The sequence below is a fragment of the Pararge aegeria genome, chromosome 14 (assembly GCF_905163445.1).
Source record: "Pararge aegeria chromosome 14, ilParAegt1.1, whole genome shotgun sequence".
NCBI classification, from domain to species: domain Eukaryota; kingdom Metazoa; phylum Arthropoda; class Insecta; order Lepidoptera; family Nymphalidae; genus Pararge; species Pararge aegeria.
The window spans coordinates 9,673,774-9,694,577 of NC_053193.1; the positions used below are offsets into that span (position 1 = coordinate 9,673,774).

Genomic DNA, 20,804 nt, shown 5'->3' on the forward strand with positions numbered 1-20,804 from the left:
AATAATAATTTTTATCCAAAGAATATTACTTAGGTAAATGAAAATGTTACAATTTTGCTAGCAAAGAAGATCACATGTCCCGTAGGTCTAATGATTATTAAGTTCGATAACGTATAACAAAGCCCCGGCTTCCATTTTTGACAGAGCGAAATTAACAATTTTTATCCACTAAATATTATATTGATTGAGTACAAGAAAAGTTGTTTAATCTTGTCAAGTTGGGAAAAACTGTAGGGTTTTTGTTTATACCAAGACATTCTTATTACATAAAGATATCGCGTCGCGTCGGGCCTATTTGTTATTACTAACCTGAGATACTGCATTGACGTGGCATGGATAGTTTAGCTTCAAATCACTTTCTCCTGTGAGAGAGGAGGCATGGATTTTGGACACTAAAAGGCTGACGATTATAAGCATTTATCATTATGAAGATATTAAATTAAAAGGTGGCAAGGATACGTGGAATCCTGAAGGCTTTTCCGATCTTTGCGCTATTCAAAATAAAATCTCTCAATTTGTCAAAATAATATTAAAAATAATAAATAAATAATAATAACTTCTTTTGTGGGTCAGGTTATAATTCTTTTTATTTTGTGATCAGTTCAGACGTCATTTTAGCGTAATTTCAATGAATATAAACAGCATGTACTGTCAAAATATGATGGACATCTGCATTTTATTATCATGAATTTTAGAATATTTTTGATATTATTCGATGTTATACGATTAGTATTTAGCACGAGAGGCAATTACACTGGTAATGACCCGTGCAACGTTTGTACTTTATCATGTAAGGAAATAAAGATTTAATTAAAGTAATTTTTTGTGTGCAAGTAGGTTTACATATTGTATAACATTTTCGATAACTTAAAAATATAGACTTTCCAGTACTTCGAAGAAAGCGTGCTATCACTGAGTACACAAGGTGGCGTGCCAATCCAGAAAAAAAGCAGGAATTTATCGTTAAAATTTTAGAGGATGACATAATTTCTACTTCTGAAACAAAACAAAATATAGCAGCTATAAATATGCAACCTATTACGAAGGCGCACGAGAAGATTATTGTTAGAGGGGTGCAGGTTACAAACAAGGACTCCGCTTTTGAGAGCATGTTAAAAGATTATACACGTTTCGTACCCCCAACAACTTTGTCGATAGCACGTGTAGCAGATAGCCTAATAACTGAAGAAATATCACCTGTACGACCAAAAAGCATATCGAAAGAAAAATTAACGAATATTGATGAAATGGCAAATCGCCCTAAAGGTATGCTAAACGTATATTAACAGATTCATTAGATACTTAGCCAAATCAGATACAACTTACCCAACTGTCTTAAAATTTATATTCGCTTAAATACTGGAGTTATTATCTTTGGCACGTGATAAACTGAAAGACGATTAAAGAGGTGTAAAGAGAGTGGTTGATTCTGTTAGAGTAAACTATAGTCAATTGATTACAGATAATCAATCTTTAGTTTAGCTCGTTGTTGCCTGCCTAACCCATACAATGACAGTATACCTGCAGTCTAGGGATCAATTACTTGCAAAAACAGTATATCACCTCACGTGTGCAGTATAGTAATCTATTTAGGATGCAGCAGTAGAGCTTTTTATGCCAGAGCGCATCTGGGAAAGTACGCCTTGCTTAATTCTGCCTATATGTTATATTTTTTCAATCCCATGTTCTATGCTGAAGAATGTGGTTGCAGATGTTATTTTAGGCACAGAAGGCTTAACACCTACACCTAAGGTAGATGGACACACGCGGCACGTTGCAGGATGTGATCCTTGCATGCCCTGCGAAGTTTTGCTGTAGTTATAGGCGATGGTTTTACCATCAGGTGGGCCATCGGCTTGGTCTTTCAATTATTTCTAAATTTGGGTCAAATTGTGTTCTGATATCATTTGGCGACAGGTACGATAGTCATTACCTACTGGAAACTCTCCTTAAAATGTGTTGAAAAATCTGCTTTGTCGTTGTATTAGTTAGATTTTAATTAATAGCTATGTTATGATAATTTAATAATAAAATTATCTTCTAATGCTAAGACGACCGACTTGGGGCTAAATGTCTAGTAGTCGAATATATTTTTCAAGACTAACTCTTAATGAGCCTTATTACCTTTTATAGGCAATGGAATCAAATACGGCCACGATCGAAATTTAGAGCATGATAATTATGGCCCTCCGATGTCCAGACAGTATGCTCCTATAACACCTGTGTCTTTCACACAGCGTAAAACGCCACATCTCATCGACCCATTTGTGAGTATATCTTTTTTTATAAATACGTAGCAGTTAATCTTTTGATGGTGTGTGCACTTTAAGCAGTGATAGAATAGTGGGTAAGGCTTCAGCTTCCCTTTTGTGGGGACAGAAGTCGATCCCCGGTAGGAACCTTTAACTTTTCGGAGTTATGTGCGTTTTTAATTTAAGCCAATAAAATATATCCCTGCGGCTTGGGCACAAACAAGTTAACTCGGCTCTTGGAATTTTAGAGTTACCTACTCTAGCGTTCACTTGAGTAATTCTCCCCTGGCGCGTCCACGTCGCGGGGGTGGGCATCTTATATCTCAGTAAGATGGCATATGTTCAAGGAAGGACCCAATGCTGTTAGGTATATCACGGCCTCCTTGCCTAGGGTTACAGTTTAAGACCTCAACGGTGGAAACAGCGGAAGAGGCGAGCCCTGTAACAAGGGCGTAGTTTCTATTCTAATTTACGACCCTTAGCCTTAATAGGTTTATTAACGTCTCATTGCTTTATACTGCAGGCCTCTTCTCTCATAGGGTCTTAGAGCGTAGACCCTCCAATGCGGGTCGGTGGGCTATAATGGGGGCTTAAATCGCCAATTTCCTAACTCCGGGCTAGTACTGAGGTATCTTGAACAGAAAAACCCAATAAGTGTTGTCTCGATCCGGGTTTTTAAACCAGGACCTCGTTATTTTATTTAATATTTTCGTAAAATCTGACGAAGAAATAGGTAGGTAATTCTCCTTTATCATGCCCTTATCATTACAACGGAGACTAGGCGATTAGCACAGCTAATAATAGTGATTTAATTGCAGATGTTGGTTAAAACACCAACACGTACCACTCCGTTTTTGGATTTATCACCTTCAAGAACATCTGAGCATGTAAACTTTAAAAAAAAATCTGCTTCACGTAGTACTTTAACATCAATAATACGAACTTCAATAATGGATAGTATGAAATCTGATGAAAAAATATTAAGAAAAAGTAATTTAGATATAAAATTAAGTTCCAATAGAAATATTGGTAAAGAAGCATGTACAACTTACAATGATTTGTTTTATAATGATGATGACAGTTACGAAAAGACTACAAGAAAAAGGCAGCAAAGTTTTATAGATAATAATGAATTGGATAGCGGGTTAAATTCAACGGAAAATGAAATTGAAATTGAATCCGAAAAGGATAAGAAAATACAATCATTTGACATAAATGATGAAGATGACGACTATGATGGCACTAAAGATAACCATGCAAATGAAAATGATAGCGCAACCATTACTACGGGAAAAAAGTTTAAAACAATTGAAAATGAACATTACAAAAAGAAATTAGTTTGTACCGTCTTGAAATTAAGGCCACTGTCCTTTAGTTCTCCGCTAACTTTACACGAGGTATTATTTGGATATAAAATAGTTTTAGTAATTAATTTTAACTTTACAAACTGATACTTTGATTGGCCGTTATGTAACTTATGTAAATTTAATTTATTTTTCACAGAACAACACTACTAATTATAAATAAAATTAATTTATTTTTTACAGATTGTAGCTCAGTTAAAACAATGGGCAGAAGAGAGCCCAGTAGCAAAATGGTTAGACATAACTAAAGGCAATTACACAATAATGGAGAATCCAATATATATGATTCTAGTTGACGACCTCAGTAGCGGCCAAATAGTTTCCGCTAAAAAAACTGTCATGATTGTTGCAGGTAAAGTAATGATAATAGTTAACTTAATTGGACTTTGTTGAATGAAAAGGATTCAACCCACATTTCCTGAAATTAGGGCCTTACACATTAATATCGTAATACCTGGTTATGCAGTGTTTATTTAACATTTTAACTGAGAGAGCGTTCAAAAAAACAGCATAACCATTCGAACGTTATTGTAAGTACTAACTTGCATAAACGATACTTGATTCCTGTATACAAGACGTACTAAACGTGCATAAAAGACACTTGCGATATGTATACGAGACGAACTAAATTTGCATAAAATACACTTGCGAGCTATACAAGAGACGTACTATATTTACATTAAAAGCCACTTGCTTTCTGTATACGAGACGTATACAGAAAGCAAGTGTCTTTTATGCAAGTTACTAAACTTGCATAAAAGACACAAGTGACCTCAGTCAGAATGTGGATTGATAGTGGACCAATTTCGTTTAATTACGCCTACTCGACATGAAACTACTCCGAAATTATTTTAGTGCAATTAAAATTATTATTTGATGCCGGCGCTTTCTCTAAAACAATTCAAGGTTCGAAAGTCAATATTATTATTTTATTGGGGCTGGTTTTAGAACCAGTAATTGTACGTTAATGCACAAGTTGCTCTTCGACTGAAATGTGTACACTGTTATTTCAGGAATTCAAGGTAGAGATCATCATGCAGTCACAGCGGCGATGTATGTTTTGTACCAATTAATAGAACGAAGTGAGGCGCACGCAGATCTGCTCAGTAAATTTCGTTTCTGGATCATCCCTGTCTTCAATCCTGATGGATATGATTATTCTATGACTTTTCCACATGTGAGTATAGAATGGCTGCATTCTAAGATATATATATCCAATTAAAGATAATAAAATGTAAAAATGTAACGATGAAAATATGGTTCCACTTTATCGATGGCCGCAGATATTAGTTAGCTTTAATAATAGGGATTCCGGACGTTTTCATTTGTGGCGATGATAATGTTACGAAAGTAAAAGTTCTAAGGTCAGCAACTATCAAGACTGTGTGTATTATATTTTGGTAAACTGACGGACTTGTGTCTGATGGTTGGTAAGCACAACCTGACTTTCGGATTAGTTAGAAACAAAATACTAAGCCGATTACCTTGCCTTTAGAAACAAATAATTAAGCTAAGCCATAAAAAGGCAACCTGTTTGTTTTGAAAGCTCTTGTGAAAAGCCGTGTGGTGCTTTTTAGTATTCGGTCGGTTAAGTCGGTTGTTTATCGCCGGTAAATTAGGTTTGTCCCTCTAGCGGTAACAATAACTTACTGTCAAAATTAACGTATCTGTATACTATTTGTTATGCTCGCATAGAATAGATAATAGCCAACCTACTAATTAGTGTTGGTTCCAATTCTAGGAGCAAATAGGTAAAAAGATTTAATCGGCAAATTATCTTAAATAATAGGAATGTAATCTTTCAGCCCCGTAATCTTTATCTATAAAGTTAGACATCAGTATTAACGACCAAGAGTAATTAAAATTTATGATGAAAGAATTTGGTTGATTTTGCTTTTAAGTGACGATCGTTTAAGGAAAAATCTAATTTTGTTTAGGAGTTCATATTTTCTTTACCATTTCAATTTTTAACTGATGGTAGATACCAACTCGGCGTAGCGTATTATTAGTTTATCGATATCAGTTTCATTGGCCGCATATTTGGTGTATTCGCGAATCGCCATCCACACATGATCCGCTCCGGATTTAAATACAATTTAGCATAGTGGTAGCTATTACTTTTAATCTCGATAAACAATAAATTTCCTCCGGCAAATGGGATGATAATTTTTATCAATTTTACTTCATAGCTCCGCTCAATTTGAACCGATTTTACTAATTTGTTATTTGAAAGTGTATACTATCAAGCATGTATTGTCTTATTTTAATAAGGATCTGATAAATATTGTCGGAGATGAAGGATAACTAACATAACTCTTCACAAATAACATCAAGTCGTAAGTCATATGGGACAACGATCGAATGCATGCGTGATGCGTACAATCCTACTAATATTATAAATGCGAAAGTTTGTGAGGATGGATGTATGTATGTATCAACTAAAACAATGAGAACTTACTAACTCAGTATACCACGTAAAATAATAGAAGTAAATGGCTAGCCACGATATATATATATAATAGCTTCTCGATTGACTCATACGCGGAAAAAGTCGCGAGGGTCCGCTAGAATAAGTAAACTTGGATAGATTGACATATAATTAAGTGTGTGCAATGAAGTTTTCGAAAAAAAGTTATGTAGTATGTAATATATAGGTACCTACTTATTATTTGTCTATTTTTTTATCAATTTTATGCTAATTATATTAATTAACATATTAAAACCTTAATATCCTGTATATCTGCCAATCGTCATAATAATGTATTGCGATTACCATGAACACATCCATCATTCTGACATACTAATGAGGTAGGATAGTAGGTATCTATCGTCGTTTCTTTTGGAAGACCGCAAGCTGATATTATTACAATTATACACGTGGCAACTAATAACGAATTAATAGGTGGCTAAGCCTCGGATTAAAAGCAAACCCTTTGCCAATCGATAACAATTTGTAGCGATAGCGTCACTTTATGACTGGAAATTTGTATTTTTGATTATCCAGTTTAAATTTCATCTGGGCGATTAATCGTTAAATCGTTTCTAAGAATGATTGCAGTAACTGTAACGGATGGATAGACGGTAAGACAAACATCTGTCTTTCTAATCGGTCATTCGTGTAAGAATGAACAAAAGGAGTTCCGTATATTAACTATATTCAGCATAATCAATCCATTAACGGCTTACTCTCAGAATGAGAAAGTTTAGGTTTAGACGCTGGCCCAGTGCGGATTGGTAGACTTCACACGCCTTTGATAACGTTATGGAGAACTCTCAGGCATGCAGGTTTCCCCACGATGTTTTCCTTCACTGCTAAAGCAAGTGATATTATATTATAACTTTACATTCTTGAGCAAGTGATATTATATTATAACTTCAACAAGCGGCCATGAGAATCGACCTCAAGATTGTAGTAGAATAACACTGAAATTATGACACTATTCTACTAATGACCTACGACCGAAATTAATATTCAATTGAAATCACTAACTCTAAATCAAATAGGGATTGCTTAGGTAGTGTACCCAGTTACTTATCTGTCACACCTATTCATATAGACTACATCATCAAATTCTCCTTATTGATATTAGTAGTAGGTACGAACAAGTACGAGTTCGCAAATTTCGAAAGCCTGATTGTTCTCGTAACTTTCTAAGTCATTACCTACTTCAAAGTATTAACTTTATGTGCCATGTATATCGTATATTTTATGTTCTCTTTACTAGCTGCAGAACTTAGCGACAAACTTGTGACCAAAAATTTTAACCCTCAAACCAAAAACGACCTAATAGCAAGGCAGGGTATCTTTATTTATAACCAACATTAATTCATACGTTACTAGTGGTAACCGGTGACATACCGGTGTGCGGTCATTAAATTATTGAGTATTGGTCGATCTTAAGCTGACCAAGTACCTTCAACCGTTCACTGTTAGATATAGGCTTGTGACTTGTCCGAGAAAGCGCTACCACACTTCTGTCTTTCAGCCATTCCTAGCCGCTTCTAACTTTATTAAATCATCCTTCTAGCAACCTGCTGCCCATCGCATTTGCGACAGATATAACTTGCCCATTGCCTACTGCCATTTCTACTTGCTTATCTTGGGAGCTATGTGGTCCTTAGGTTTTTCTTTTTATGAGTTTTCCCCTCAGATGGACTGCCAACTTAGTCCTCTCCATAGTGCGTTGAAACACTCTGACTACAAAATTGTGGACCAGGCCAACTGTCACTGTACACATGTCATTTGTTCTGAACTTAAGGAATCCGACGACTTTGTCTGATGTGCAAACTCATACTAAGGGTGCGACGGTAGAAACCACGACTAATTTATGCACGTGAGGGCAGAATGATTACAAGTTGATAAAACGTTACGATAAGATTATCGTAAACGTTTTACTGATGTAAATTAATTGTTATCGTCTGTTATTTTGTATGGATATATAAATATTATTATTGTTTATTTGCAATGACTATACATGTTCCCACTCACATGTGCTAGATTGCATGAAAAAGTTATTTTTTAAATTATTTCAGAAGAGAGAAAGTAAGTCGGAGAAATATATATAATAGTTTATTAGATTAAAATATACTTGCTACTTATTTAAAAATTAAAAAAACGCAATTTAATATATGCTATACTAAATATCGAGTGACCAGAAATATAAGTTTTAGTAATAGATATCTACCATTCGCGCGCTTTGAAAGCGGCTCATGCTGAAAGAAGGGCGTCGCGCGTCGGTTTATTTGAAGATTCGTACAAGACACGCAGCGTACATCAGTGCGTCATAATTCGGAGGATTCAGATAATTAATAGAAGATTATAAATAAATGAGCTAGGTTATAAATAATTAAATAATAAAGCTATTTTATTTTTTCTAATTACTTACTATTAATTATTCTAGAAAATAATATTACAAAAACAGCAGACGAAGACGTTTTAAAAGCCGCTTATTTTGCTCTGGTTCAGTCTCAGATTGCATATGGATTAACGGTTTGGGGGGGTTCCTTTGCAACGACTATACTCCGTCTTGAAAGAGCACAAAGAGCAATAATAAAAGTCATTTATAAGAAACCAATGCGAAATCCAACGCATCATCTATATAAAGAAGGTGCGTTGCTCACTGTCAGGCAGCTATATATCCTTAATATAGCATTAAGGAAGCATGCCGAAATTCCACCAAAATCTCACCTAAAACCAAGAAAACGCAGTATACGGAACACTTGTGCCGTTAAAAAATATCGAACTGCTTTTGCTAGTCGGCACAGTTGTGTTCTTGGTGCTCGAATATATAATAAAATTAACAAAATACATAATAATATTAGTTTCAAGCCACGGAATCAATGCAAGCAAATACTTACGTCGTGGTTAAAAACTTTGACATACAAGGAATCAGAGGAGCTACTTAAAATCATAGAATGATTCGTATTTTACGCACTTTTTTAACGCACACATGCACAGACACACACACACTCACACACACACTCACACACACACACATACACACACACACACATACCACATTTCCACAAAAAAATCACATCATTGTAATTAATTTATTATGTATTGCGATGTTTGCATCTGCCTAATTTCACGTTGTTGTAATGGGTCCGAAGGAAGGTGGCGACACTCGTAACACAAGTTACCTTAGTGCGAGTGTTTAAGCACTCCTTTGTGCACAAATAAATAAAATAGAGTATCACTGTGTCCATTAGGAGATTTCTGCTGTATACACTTTTATATATGAAATAAATAAATTATTATATGATATTATTATAAATATTATTTAGATATCCTGGAAAATTTCAAGATTAATATTTTGCAGTTTGATTATTAAGCCAAATTCCGTTGAAAAGAGGTCCTTAGCTATGTCAAGTTCTGATTACATCGTAGAAATTCCGCAAAGCTTTATCTGATACCTATATCATCGCGATAAAATGTTTTAAGCAGTTTCAACTGGAAAATAATTTAGTAATAACATTAATTTTATTCCTTTACAACGAAAACTATAGGTAAAGCGTTTTGTACAGTTTATGAGGGACAGCCCGCTGTCCGATACATGGACGGACGGACAAACGGACAACGGTGTCCTTGTAATAGTAATTGCTACCTACTCTAAAAACCGAAAGCGAGCAATTCTCGTGCACCGCAATACGATGTACTTGTAGGACCTCATGCACGCGTCACGTATCAGCACAAAGGCCTTCTGGATGTGCTTAATAAATACGCCGTGTGCATAGGGTCTGATAACTTCGTTAGATACCTATTAGTTTTTGGCCGATTGCCTTGGTATTTCTATACTCAATCAATAAAACTATTACGATTAAATCACGCATAAACACCTGTTTTGTTTCGTCTTATTGGAATCAAGATTTCTAATCTGTAGAGAGATAACTTTATAAAACCCCTGTACCGATTTACCTATTACATTGTGTGTGATGTAATTGAATTGTTATCTTTCTAGCTACTTGTATTAGTTTGACGAAGATTAGTATTCTTCAATTTGAAATGCGCACCTCTAAAGGCCACAATTCAATCAGTAATCAACTCGAGTCAATGTTGTTTAACGAGCGATTGATTTGATCTGTTGCAAATAAGCCAAAATCATTATTCCCAACCTACTAAAGTACCAAACCTAGGCAGAAGCCTCTTCCTACACAGGAGGGTTTCGAATTTTGACCTTCTACACTGCTTCTGCCGTTTTGTGGGCTGTATCGATTGTTATCACATAGGTAGGGGATAATAACCGGGAGAGTAAGCACAGGGACAACTCCCTAATCCTCACTCAAGGCTGGTACTGCGTATGAACACAGAAAGCATAACAAATCGCCCGACTCCACAATCGAACCAAGAATTTCTTGCCCATAACAACAGTGGAACATGCAATCACTAGAAAAACAAGACAATTATTCCTTCATTATCTCAATATATCCACCTAAATCTTATTATATTATAATTATATATATCCACCTAAATTTAATGTATGTTATGTTCTAAAAGCGACGGCAATGGACGAAAAATCTGCGTCAGTCATGGGACAGCTGTAAAGGGCGAGATTCGTGTGCAGCTTGCGAGGAGTTCGGCATTAGGTGCACTATCCAGCCGTGCTATGGTGTAAATCTGGATCGCAACTTCGAATACCAATGGATACCAAGTAAGTCTTATATGCTAACGCCCGGAATAAATAGCGGCGGACATATTATTACATTTGTGTAGTGCTATCCTCTTAGTCAGGCATGCAAAAGCACCACTAGCACTAACATTATAGAGAACTTTAAACCATGACGGTTTCCTTGCGATTTACTAAAAAATGCGTAAAAGCACAGAGCTCTGAAAAATTCGAGGTGTGTTAACTCAGTGTCCCCGAAAGGGGGGGCTTGGGCTCTAGCACAGACAGGAGACAAAAATTATATCGCCCGATTATATAAACGTGCCCCCTGCTAAAGCACGGGAACCTGGAATAGAAGAATTTAACCCCGTTTATTACACATATATTATTTGCATATTATTTCCACTTGTGCGCCAGTGCTCTGGGAGTTGATAAAGCTGTGGGAGAAGATAAAGTTTCATCCTTTCCCTGGGGAGATTATGGTTTACTGCCTATGCTAGCCGTGCTGGAGTATTACAGAGTACTAATAAAACAATATAATAGTTCGTAGTACTAGTGTAATTTTCAACCATTAGCAAATTGCAGGCAGTTTTGTATATTTTTAACTTTAATAAATTTGTATAGCTGAGGAGCTGCGGATGGAATATCCATGCGGCAACTTATACGCGGGCCAACGCCAGTTGAGCGAGGCGGAAACCTTGGCCCTCACACACTTCCTCCACGAGCAGCGGACACCGTTGTACGCCTTCATTGCATTCAAGGAGGGCGATGTGCTTGTGAGTGACTTAGAATTGATTCCATTTCAGGTTACTATATTTTATTTATTTTCAAATAGGTGTGCTCAAACCGCTTCATCCTTCTTTTCCCACTTAAGAAAGCGAAAGACAGATGATGTATGAAAAAAGATTAAGGACCCAATCACTTTTCCACTGATTACTTATCCTGTTTTATTTCAAGACATAAGAAGACATAAGATGGTAAAAAGTGTAAACCGATGTGCGAAATGCGCTCGGCACGGCCAGCACGGCTAGCATGGCCAGGAGCCAATTATATCCCCGGGGAAAGGATATGAATTTATCTTCTCACACAACTTTAACAACTTTCAGAGCAACGGTGCACACGTGGAAATAATATCCAAATAATATATGTGTATTAATAAACGTGGGTAGACTTCTATTCCATGTGCCAGTAATCTAGCAGGTGGGCACGTTAAGTATATCCCTTGTCGGAGGATATAATTTTTGTCTCCCGCCCGTGCTAACCCTGCAGCACGGCTAGCATGGGCAGGAGACAATTATATCCCCGGGAAAGGATATAAATTTATCTTCTCCCACAGCTTTATCAACTCTCAGAGCGCTGGCGCACAAGTGGAAATAATATCCAAATAATATACATAATATGTGTATTAATAAACGGGGGTAAACTACTCCTATTCCATGTTCCAGTTAATCACTGCAGGTGCGCACGTTAATTATATCCCTTGTCAGGGGATATAATCGGGGGATATAAGTTTTGTCCCCTACCTGTGCTAGCCCTGCAGTAGTAGGTATGACATTGTAGTTCCTTGTCCGCTGCGCACTAATTATATTTTTTTATATTTATAGGGCGTCATGTATCCATACTCACACACTAGAAAAAAACGTGCCTTTGATCACGTATATGTAAGTGAAATCTATGTATAAAGTAATATGAAAAAACGACGTGACCACGCTGATACAATAATAATATCAGATGAAGGAGTTATTGTGAATAATATGCTCTACAGGATGACAAGCAAGCTTTATAGAAATAACATTGAAGATGGTAGGGTAGTACAATGCTCTAAGTAATAAAAAGTAAAAAAAGAAAATTTAATTATTTGACGGCCGATCGGCGCATTTTGCAGCGAGCCTGCTTTCTGAGTCCAAGGCCATTAGTTCGATTCCCACAACTGGAAAATGTTTGTGTGATGAACAGGAATGTTTTTCAGTGTCTGATGGGTGTTTATCTGTATATTATAAGTAATATTGTATATTATTCATAAAAATATTCATCAGTTATTTTAGTACCCATAACACAAGCTACGCTTACTTTGGGGCTAGATGGCGATGTGTGTATTGTCGTAATATATTTATTCATTATTATTATTATTTATTTAATTACCGACATATACCCTTATATCTTAACGGTCAATATCCCGCATGCACAGTACAATATAAACAATAATTATTTTATTTGTACATTTTACATAGTAGTAGCCGAGAGTTCAATTTGTGGTTTTAACTTTTGGTATCCCTTTTAGAACTCGGCACCCACCTCTAACTTTCTTTTCGGAGTTATGTGCGTAACAATACGCGCATGCTATAGAGTTTTCCATGTTATCAAAGGCGTGTGAAGTGTATCAATTCGCAATTGGCCAGCGTGGTAGACTAGTGCTTAAACCCTTCTCATTCTGAGAGGCGATACGTGCCCTGTAGTGGACCGGCAATTGGTTGATCGTAATGATTTTACAGAGACAGCGCGCATCACAAGCTGCTTCAGCCGCCTTCAGTATTAGTGGGCGGCCATATGTCGCTGGACAAACGTCGGAATTTCTGCGTGAGATTTGTATACTATTAAAGAAAAAACTAAATTAGTTTATTTCAAGTAGGCCTAACGGTTTGGAAAGCAGATTCTACAAAAAAGAAGCCAGAAAGAAACTCAGTGTTTGCTCTTTTACAACACAATTTTACAATTTAATAATCAGTGTCCTATACTGTGTGAGATGAAAGAGGAGCGGCTTGCTTTCAAGAGACCTTGTTAAGAATTTCATAAATTTTTAAGTAACCTCGATTTATTAAATTTGTTTTGATATTTGTATGGTATAGAACTACATTAATTCGTATGTACCGACTGTATGTTCGTTGATTGCCTTGTATCTAGCTGTGAGTATATGTGTCCTGGTACTTTATATCACGAGATCCTAGAACTGGCGGGTCAGGCCGAAACATATTTTCATAGAGGGAATTGAGAATTTACCCCGTCGAGTTGACCCTGGTTATTATCACTGTGAGGCCGGCACAAATTATAACGGTGATACGCACTTTTATATGATTGGAGGCTTGTGTCAAGCAGTAGTAAAGTCATGATGAAATAGTACCGGAGGCATAGAATTTGCTGCTGAAAGTCTGCGTACCTTTCAGTCTATTTTTAATGACATTTATTTGGTAGTAGGGCAAATAAACAGTACTTACATTGTTTTTATGATAAAAAAAAACGCTATTTACAGTCATCGTCCATTCAATCTTTAAGGAACCTGTAAGGAACTTTGTCTTGCAACGATGGAAATATAATAGAATAAAATTATTTTTCAACTTTCAGCACTATACGCCGGCGGTATAGAAGACTGGGTGGATGGACATCTGGGAATAGACAATACCTACACGGTCATGATGTTTCGTCCCACCGATGCGCAAAACTCAAAACTTGTAACAGAGGTTGTCTCTTATTATATTCTAATTATATTTTTACGATCGATCGATTTATAACGATCACACGGCGCAATGTGAAATAAAAAGTTAGAGGATCTCCATGGCGCAGTTGTAATGTGTCATAAGTCCCGGTCCCGAGTTCGATCCCGGCGGGGGGAAATTGGGGATTTATAATTTCTCTAGCTTGATTATTGGGAGGCTTTGGACGTGCCGCCAAGCAATTTAGCGTATGTTTTATGACTTTATAAAGGAGTTAGTAAATTAAACTATTATTTTTACAGCGTGTTGTCCATGAAGCGTATGCAGCTATGGACACATTACTTCTACAAAGCGTTCAGGCGCCAATATTGGGACCACCGGTGATCACATTAACAAGAGCAAGCGGATTGCGGTTGATTCCACCCTCAACGGCATTCATTTTATCATTACTATTAATAATTCTTGGATACGGCTAGACAAGTGAATGCTAAATATCTTAAATTTGCTCACTTAGAACTAAGAGTTCGTTAAAATAGCACTTATGGCACGGGCATGTAATTAACGTACCAGATTACCCCACACAACGCCACGAGTGTTGAGCCATATCAAGTTGAAATTAATTGTAATGCAAAACAAATTACCGCGTTTTGGTAATGATTATGAGAGCAAAATTTGATTTGATTCGCCACGCGTGACTTTCCGTATACCTATAGGAGTTTAGACAGCGTTTTTCCAGCTTTCATTTTTTCTTCATATTAAAGTTTGAAATAAAAAAAAATACACGTATTCCAATTGTTTATTTAAATACTTTAAAACCAAAACATAACATTGTATTGTATTAGCGTGTATTATAATTATTGAATAACATGAAACAAAAATAAATATATTTAAATCTATAACAATAAGTGTTTATATATTTCAATTTAAGTCACATCACTACAGATAATTAAATATTGGATATCTATATTAATTTAATTATTTCAATTTTGTTTAATTTATGTCCATAAAATAATTGTTATATAAATATAACCTAAAATAAACAATTTAAAACTAAATAAAATCTAAAACGTCTTCGAAACCACCGCCGCGATGTACAGTTCCTAAGATGCTGGCAGTATTGCCCCTTTGGATGACCAAACGAATTCGTCGGCCAAGGTAACTGCCCGCTCTAGGATCACCGGTAGACTCGATAACCTTTTTCGATAGTTCTTTGAAAAGAGCTCGTGCCTCCGGACCCCACGGTCCCAAAGTCTCTACTCCAAAATGCACAAAAATTAAGCTGCTATCCAGGTTTTCATATTTACGCCTCTTGGCCTGCTCGGCACTGGTAGCAGCCGCACCAACCATTGACGAGGTGGCTTGGATGTTTTAAGCAGCTAGGGTATCGAAACAATTTGCATCCCACAATCATCCCATCCCATCTCCATATTGGTTATTTTATACAAACATCACCATATCTACATACAAATGAACTCTGCTTTTATAATAATTATTTAATAAATAAATAAAATAAATATTATTAACCCTCAGAAGACGAGAAGGGTTCAGGCCACCACGCTGGCCAAGCGCGAATAGGTATACTTCCTTATATAACCTAACATATTAAATTAATGTATTGTGATCTTAAAGGCACGCAGGTTTCTAACAATGTTTTCCTAGTAAAAAGTTATCACATCTTAACTGCCTAAATTACCATAACTCCGAGAAGTTAAAGATGTATGCTGGGGATCAAATACAAGTAGAATAAAAATGTTGGTCCCTCGCTGTTGTACGTTAAGACGGTAGTAAATAATAAAACTATATTTTAACTATCATTATTAATTACGTCTTATAGATTACCCTAGTTAGATTAAACAGTAGTGGACAAAATAAAAGATTCTATCATGTTTTTATTCGTCTATATCTACTTGGTAGTTTTTGTATCCTCATAATATTATATGTGTGAAACCATAAGTGATTTAATCCTCATTGTACGGACCTATAAAAACCGAGTTTGTTCAGAAACTTTTAAAATTATTACTAAGATCGCATTCCTAAAATAATTAAAAGAAACAATGGAACTAAATGATTTAAAAATATTTTAGAAAAGCACAACATAGAAATTCTTATGAGGGGACACGATGATTTATTTGTAATTTAACCACCTCATTCTCAAGAAATTCAAAATAAAAACAGTTTAGAAAGTCATAAATGGCATCCATCCTTCCGCACAATCCGCTGGCCCACCAGCATGGTTAGCCCTCTTCCATCTTAGACTGCATCATCAATTACCACCAAAAAACACTGCAGTCGGGAGCTAACTTGTATAAAAAACCAACTGAAAAATTAAGAAATCGAAATCTATCCCTTCAACCGCTAATTTAGGAGGCGCATACCTGTACTTATATAAATATGTGTTAGAGTGGTGCATAACTTCATTGATTATGAAAAATAGTGAAAAATAACAGAAATTGGACGTTTCACTTAAATTACATATTGCTTAGTTTCACGAACTATAAACGGCTAAACCATACTTTTTTACTCAAGATGTAGAGTATGTAGAGTCAGTGTACTTATAAACCTCAACATATCGTATCCTCACCTCATAAATAATTAATTAATACTAACATAGTCGTTTAAGTTGTATTACTAACAAAGGTGGGCCTTAGTTGTCTTTATAAAGAGATTATTATTATTATACCGGCCCGGCCCAATACCGGCCCACTACAGGGCACTCCCCATCATTGAGAAAGGTGTTGGTCTTAGTCCACCACGCTGGTCCAGTGCAAGTTGATCCACACGCTTTTTAAATCATTGTGGAGAACTCTCAGGCATGCAGGTTTCCTCACGATGTTTTCCTTCACCGTCGAAGCAAGTGATACTTTTTATGCGTTAAAATAGGTATTGCCTTAAGTAGATATTCTAAAATATGAAATATTACTAAATATTCTGAAGCGTTAATCATTTTTTTATGTAGCTAAATGCATATTAATTCAGTAGCCTTGGCCGTACCTACGTACAATACGGACACTGCGTTGTATCTATTATACGTTAAGAACAAAGAATAGACGTTAACACAAAAGACGCTCATTCATTTATAAAATAAGGTAAAGAGCTAATTAATGTAGGAAATGAATATTTATTTCAAAAGTTGGTACGAAAAAGAAGTACCTTTTAAAAAAAGATAAATCATCGCATAGAAGAGAATTACCATTTACTTTGTTCGACTAGACTTACAATTGTTCTATGCATAACTATATAACTCCATTTGTTTACGACACTTTAATAGTATAAAACAGAAATTTTATAAAGTTTCTAATAGGTACGTAACAATGGAATCAAACAAATCAAATCAAAAGTTCATCATCGAAGTCTCTTAATCACAGGCGTGAAGAGAAAGGAAGAAGAGATATATAGTTTTTTTTTTCCAATTATTGTAAGATGATTGATGATGGTATATTTGTATGCTTAAAACTAATGCTTAGAGGGTACCAAACTGTAGGGCTAAATTGCGATGATAATGTCTGCCATTTTCTCGCCTTTTTCCGATGGGATAATACGAGAGAGTGTGTGCACAAAATATAAGCTACAATATAAAAACACACAGACGACACTTTTACAGTTATGGAGGCGTGCAACGACGGTATAATCGCTGATGCGATATCTCTCAGACAACCTTCGATGTGAGGGCATTATTAAAAAAAAACAAGTTGGTGCGGTTATAGACCTTAAAAACAAACAAATTTAAATTTTTCAATTAAAGTATTGTTTAAATGATATCTACGTATCCCTACGCTTTCTGCAATTGCCTGAATTGAAAAGCTTATTTGGAAATGTTGCAGATCTTTCAAAAGCCTCGCGAACTCTGTTCAATGTTAGAAAGCTGCGAAAGGACCTACAGAACTGATACAGCCGCCTTTGTAACAATAACTTCAGACCACAGGTCTTAGATAAATTACTCGGATTTATTTAGGTTGACCACTGACCTGATAGTAAGGTATGGATTGGTAGGCTAAACCAATACGAGTTACTTCGTTAAATATTACATACCTACTCGTAATATATTAAGATACGAGTATGATACGTCTTACGCTGTGTAAAAGTACCTTTTGAAGTCAATTCATTGTTTACCGTTCGTTTATGTCGTGCATTGGTGTCCATGCCCTGCACGATGTGCCAATCGCGTTCACTTATTAAATAGATAAACGGTACCTAGTACTTAGTAGGTACCTACCACTTCTCACAACAAATAAAAAATTACAAAGTGCCGATGATTTGAAAATATTTAACGAAGTGCCATATACAAAACATGGATAATTAAAATGTGCGGTTGTGAAAATAATTCGTCTATTGGTCCTGTTTTTGTAGCTCGATAAAAAAAAAGGTTGAACAAGAAAATTAAGGAACGTGGTTTTTCATAAAGATAAAAATAAGTTTTCAAAATTAAACAAAACAAAAACTCTTAAGTATGTACTTGTGTATACACAAATATTAAATACCAGTCAGTGTACCTCTTTCATATCTTTTATTAAAAACGTTTAAAGATTTCGGCGTAGATTACGATGGGAACTAAAGAAACACTGATAGGAAATAAATATATAAAACAATGAAAGGTGCGGTATTAGTTCATTTCAGTTGACAGTGGCTTGCTATCGTCGCAAATATTTATTATCAGTAAAGTTATTAGTTAACAACTTCGTAGCGACCCCAATATGGTAAGACTTTTTAAGTCTTCTGCCATTTTTTTTAAATTTTATCAGCCTTTCGTCATACATAAATTAATTTAAGAATTAATTAATGCCATTACATTGGTATTTAATTATATTAATTGAACAATATATTGTATTAACTAGTATATCTTGAGGTTAAATTTAATGCGTACTGATACGTACAAATAGCGTAAGAGAGCGTCATGCGGTTCGATGTACCGGCATACGTGTTGATTGATTGGGAAAGCTTGCGATTAGATGTTCCACATCAAAAACTTAAAAGTTTTTCAGTTTTTCAGTTTACCTACTCGTGTCAAATACGTTGTATCGGTTAGTCATAAAATATAATAGTTCGAAAAGGCTGGTAGAATTAAAAACAAAAGGGCATTTTATGTGTGTGCTATTGATTTTTCAACTGATTTCATGAAGATATAATTTAGTTAACTCAGTACTCAACGTTTGTTTTATTTTAGTCAATTTTACTTCATATCCTAATAAAATCAGTAACGATTTTAATGATTCTCTTTATTTAAAAGGGTTTACAGTCTACAGTAGGTACATTATGCTGCGTTTTCCAGTGCAGGCTTGTTATTTCAGCACTTATTGGGATTCCAGCGTCTATCGGTTCACCGTGTATTTTTTCCATATCACTTACTTACTTAATCACATTGTAACAGACAACAGTGCACTTTATTTCAAATAATATATCAGGTGAAGTCATTCATGTAAACATACTAGCCATCGGATGATCGGACAATTTCTACAACTAGGAACAGGAAAATAACAGCGTTTTACCTAGTAATAAACTCAGCAACATATGAAACGAACGTTATGATGGAATCTCAGGCAAAATGATAAAAATGTCCCGAAAGAAACATGCAGTTTTATCGTAACTACTTTTAGACAATTTTTATTACTACATTAGATTAAAGTACCTACCTGTTGCTTTTATATTTTATGTTATTGAGTAAAGTGAAACAAAAAAGTAAATAAGAATATTTTAGCAATTTAATTTAGTAACAGAATATCTTATAGGTACTTACATACTAATAAATAGTTAGGTATCAACGAATGTCACTAACTACTGACTGTTTACTTATTTAAATAGGAACCTAGGTTCTAGGTACTTGTGTCTTTAAAAGCAAGGTAAACATGCATATCCACTGACATACTAACATTGAACAATTAATGTTTATCGGAATAAAAACAAGGTCAGATGAAATCTTTGATGGATATTTTATCATTGATAAACCGTCACCTGAATCTTTCAATACTAATTAATTACTTACAAGTTTGTAATTTTATTAAAAAGAGGGCCCACGTAGTCTTTCAATGTATTTTTTTCAGGAATATGTAAGTAGGTTTTGTATAGACAATAAATCTAGACTATTCCCACTTACATTATCACGAAAAAATTTATATCTTCGCATTGTGTAAATCTCCAAGTTTAAGGACCCATTACGTTCCTTGTAAAAACTGTTGGTTATGATGGTAAACGTGAGAAAATACGAAAAACCCATAATAATACAACGAAAGATAGATATCAACCAATATCTACTGTGCATTATAAAACTTTTATTACCAATCAATATTTATATCGACCGCTAATGCTCCAATGTAATGACAGTTTTGTACCTACTTGCCGCAATAAAAGTTTATCGAGCAGATAATCCACGATTAATGAGGTAATATTAAACTCATGTATTTTGAACGATTATGATTAGTCGTCCTTTTTTCGACGAATCCTGTGGGGCCAAAAATTCGTAGGTATTTATAGCGTATTTCGTTTAAATATTTCTCGATAGCTGCTCGATTTCAACACAGCTCAGTTTGGTTATTAATCACCAACTTGTGACAATAGCCGTTGCAGTTCAACCCGTCTCAATTCGGCACTATCTACTATGCTGCTCGAATCAGCGTGATTTGCAGCGCCACATTTTAATAACTCCACTATGAATTATTTTAA

At 35.3% G+C, this 20,804-nt stretch overlaps 1 protein-coding gene across 1 annotated transcript; it reads left to right on the forward strand.

Moving 5' to 3' along the window:
* The first annotated feature begins 74 nt into the window (after positions 1-74).
* LOC120629464 lies at positions 75-14,884 on the forward strand. Its single transcript, XM_039898404.1, has 12 exons — positions 75-81; positions 880-1,266; positions 2,134-2,267; positions 3,071-3,649; positions 3,800-3,968; positions 4,630-4,793; positions 10,614-10,767; positions 11,347-11,498; positions 12,327-12,383; positions 13,215-13,299; positions 14,062-14,177; positions 14,453-14,884. The coding sequence occupies exons 1-12, from the start codon at positions 75-77 to the stop codon at positions 14,624-14,626; spliced, it is 2,178 nt and encodes a 725-aa protein (XP_039754338.1). The 3' UTR covers positions 14,627-14,884.
* Positions 14,885-20,804: the final 5,920 nt, after the last annotated feature.

Coding starts and splice junctions, on each gene's coding strand:
- LOC120629464 (XM_039898404.1), top strand. Junction 4,794..10,613: donor ATTCTATGACTTTTCCACAT/GTGAGTATAGAA, acceptor ATGTTCTAAAAG/CGACGGCAATGGACGAAAAA. Junction 12,384..13,214: donor GTGCCTTTGATCACGTATAT/GTAAGTGAAATC, acceptor ATGATTTTACAG/AGACAGCGCGCATCACAAGC.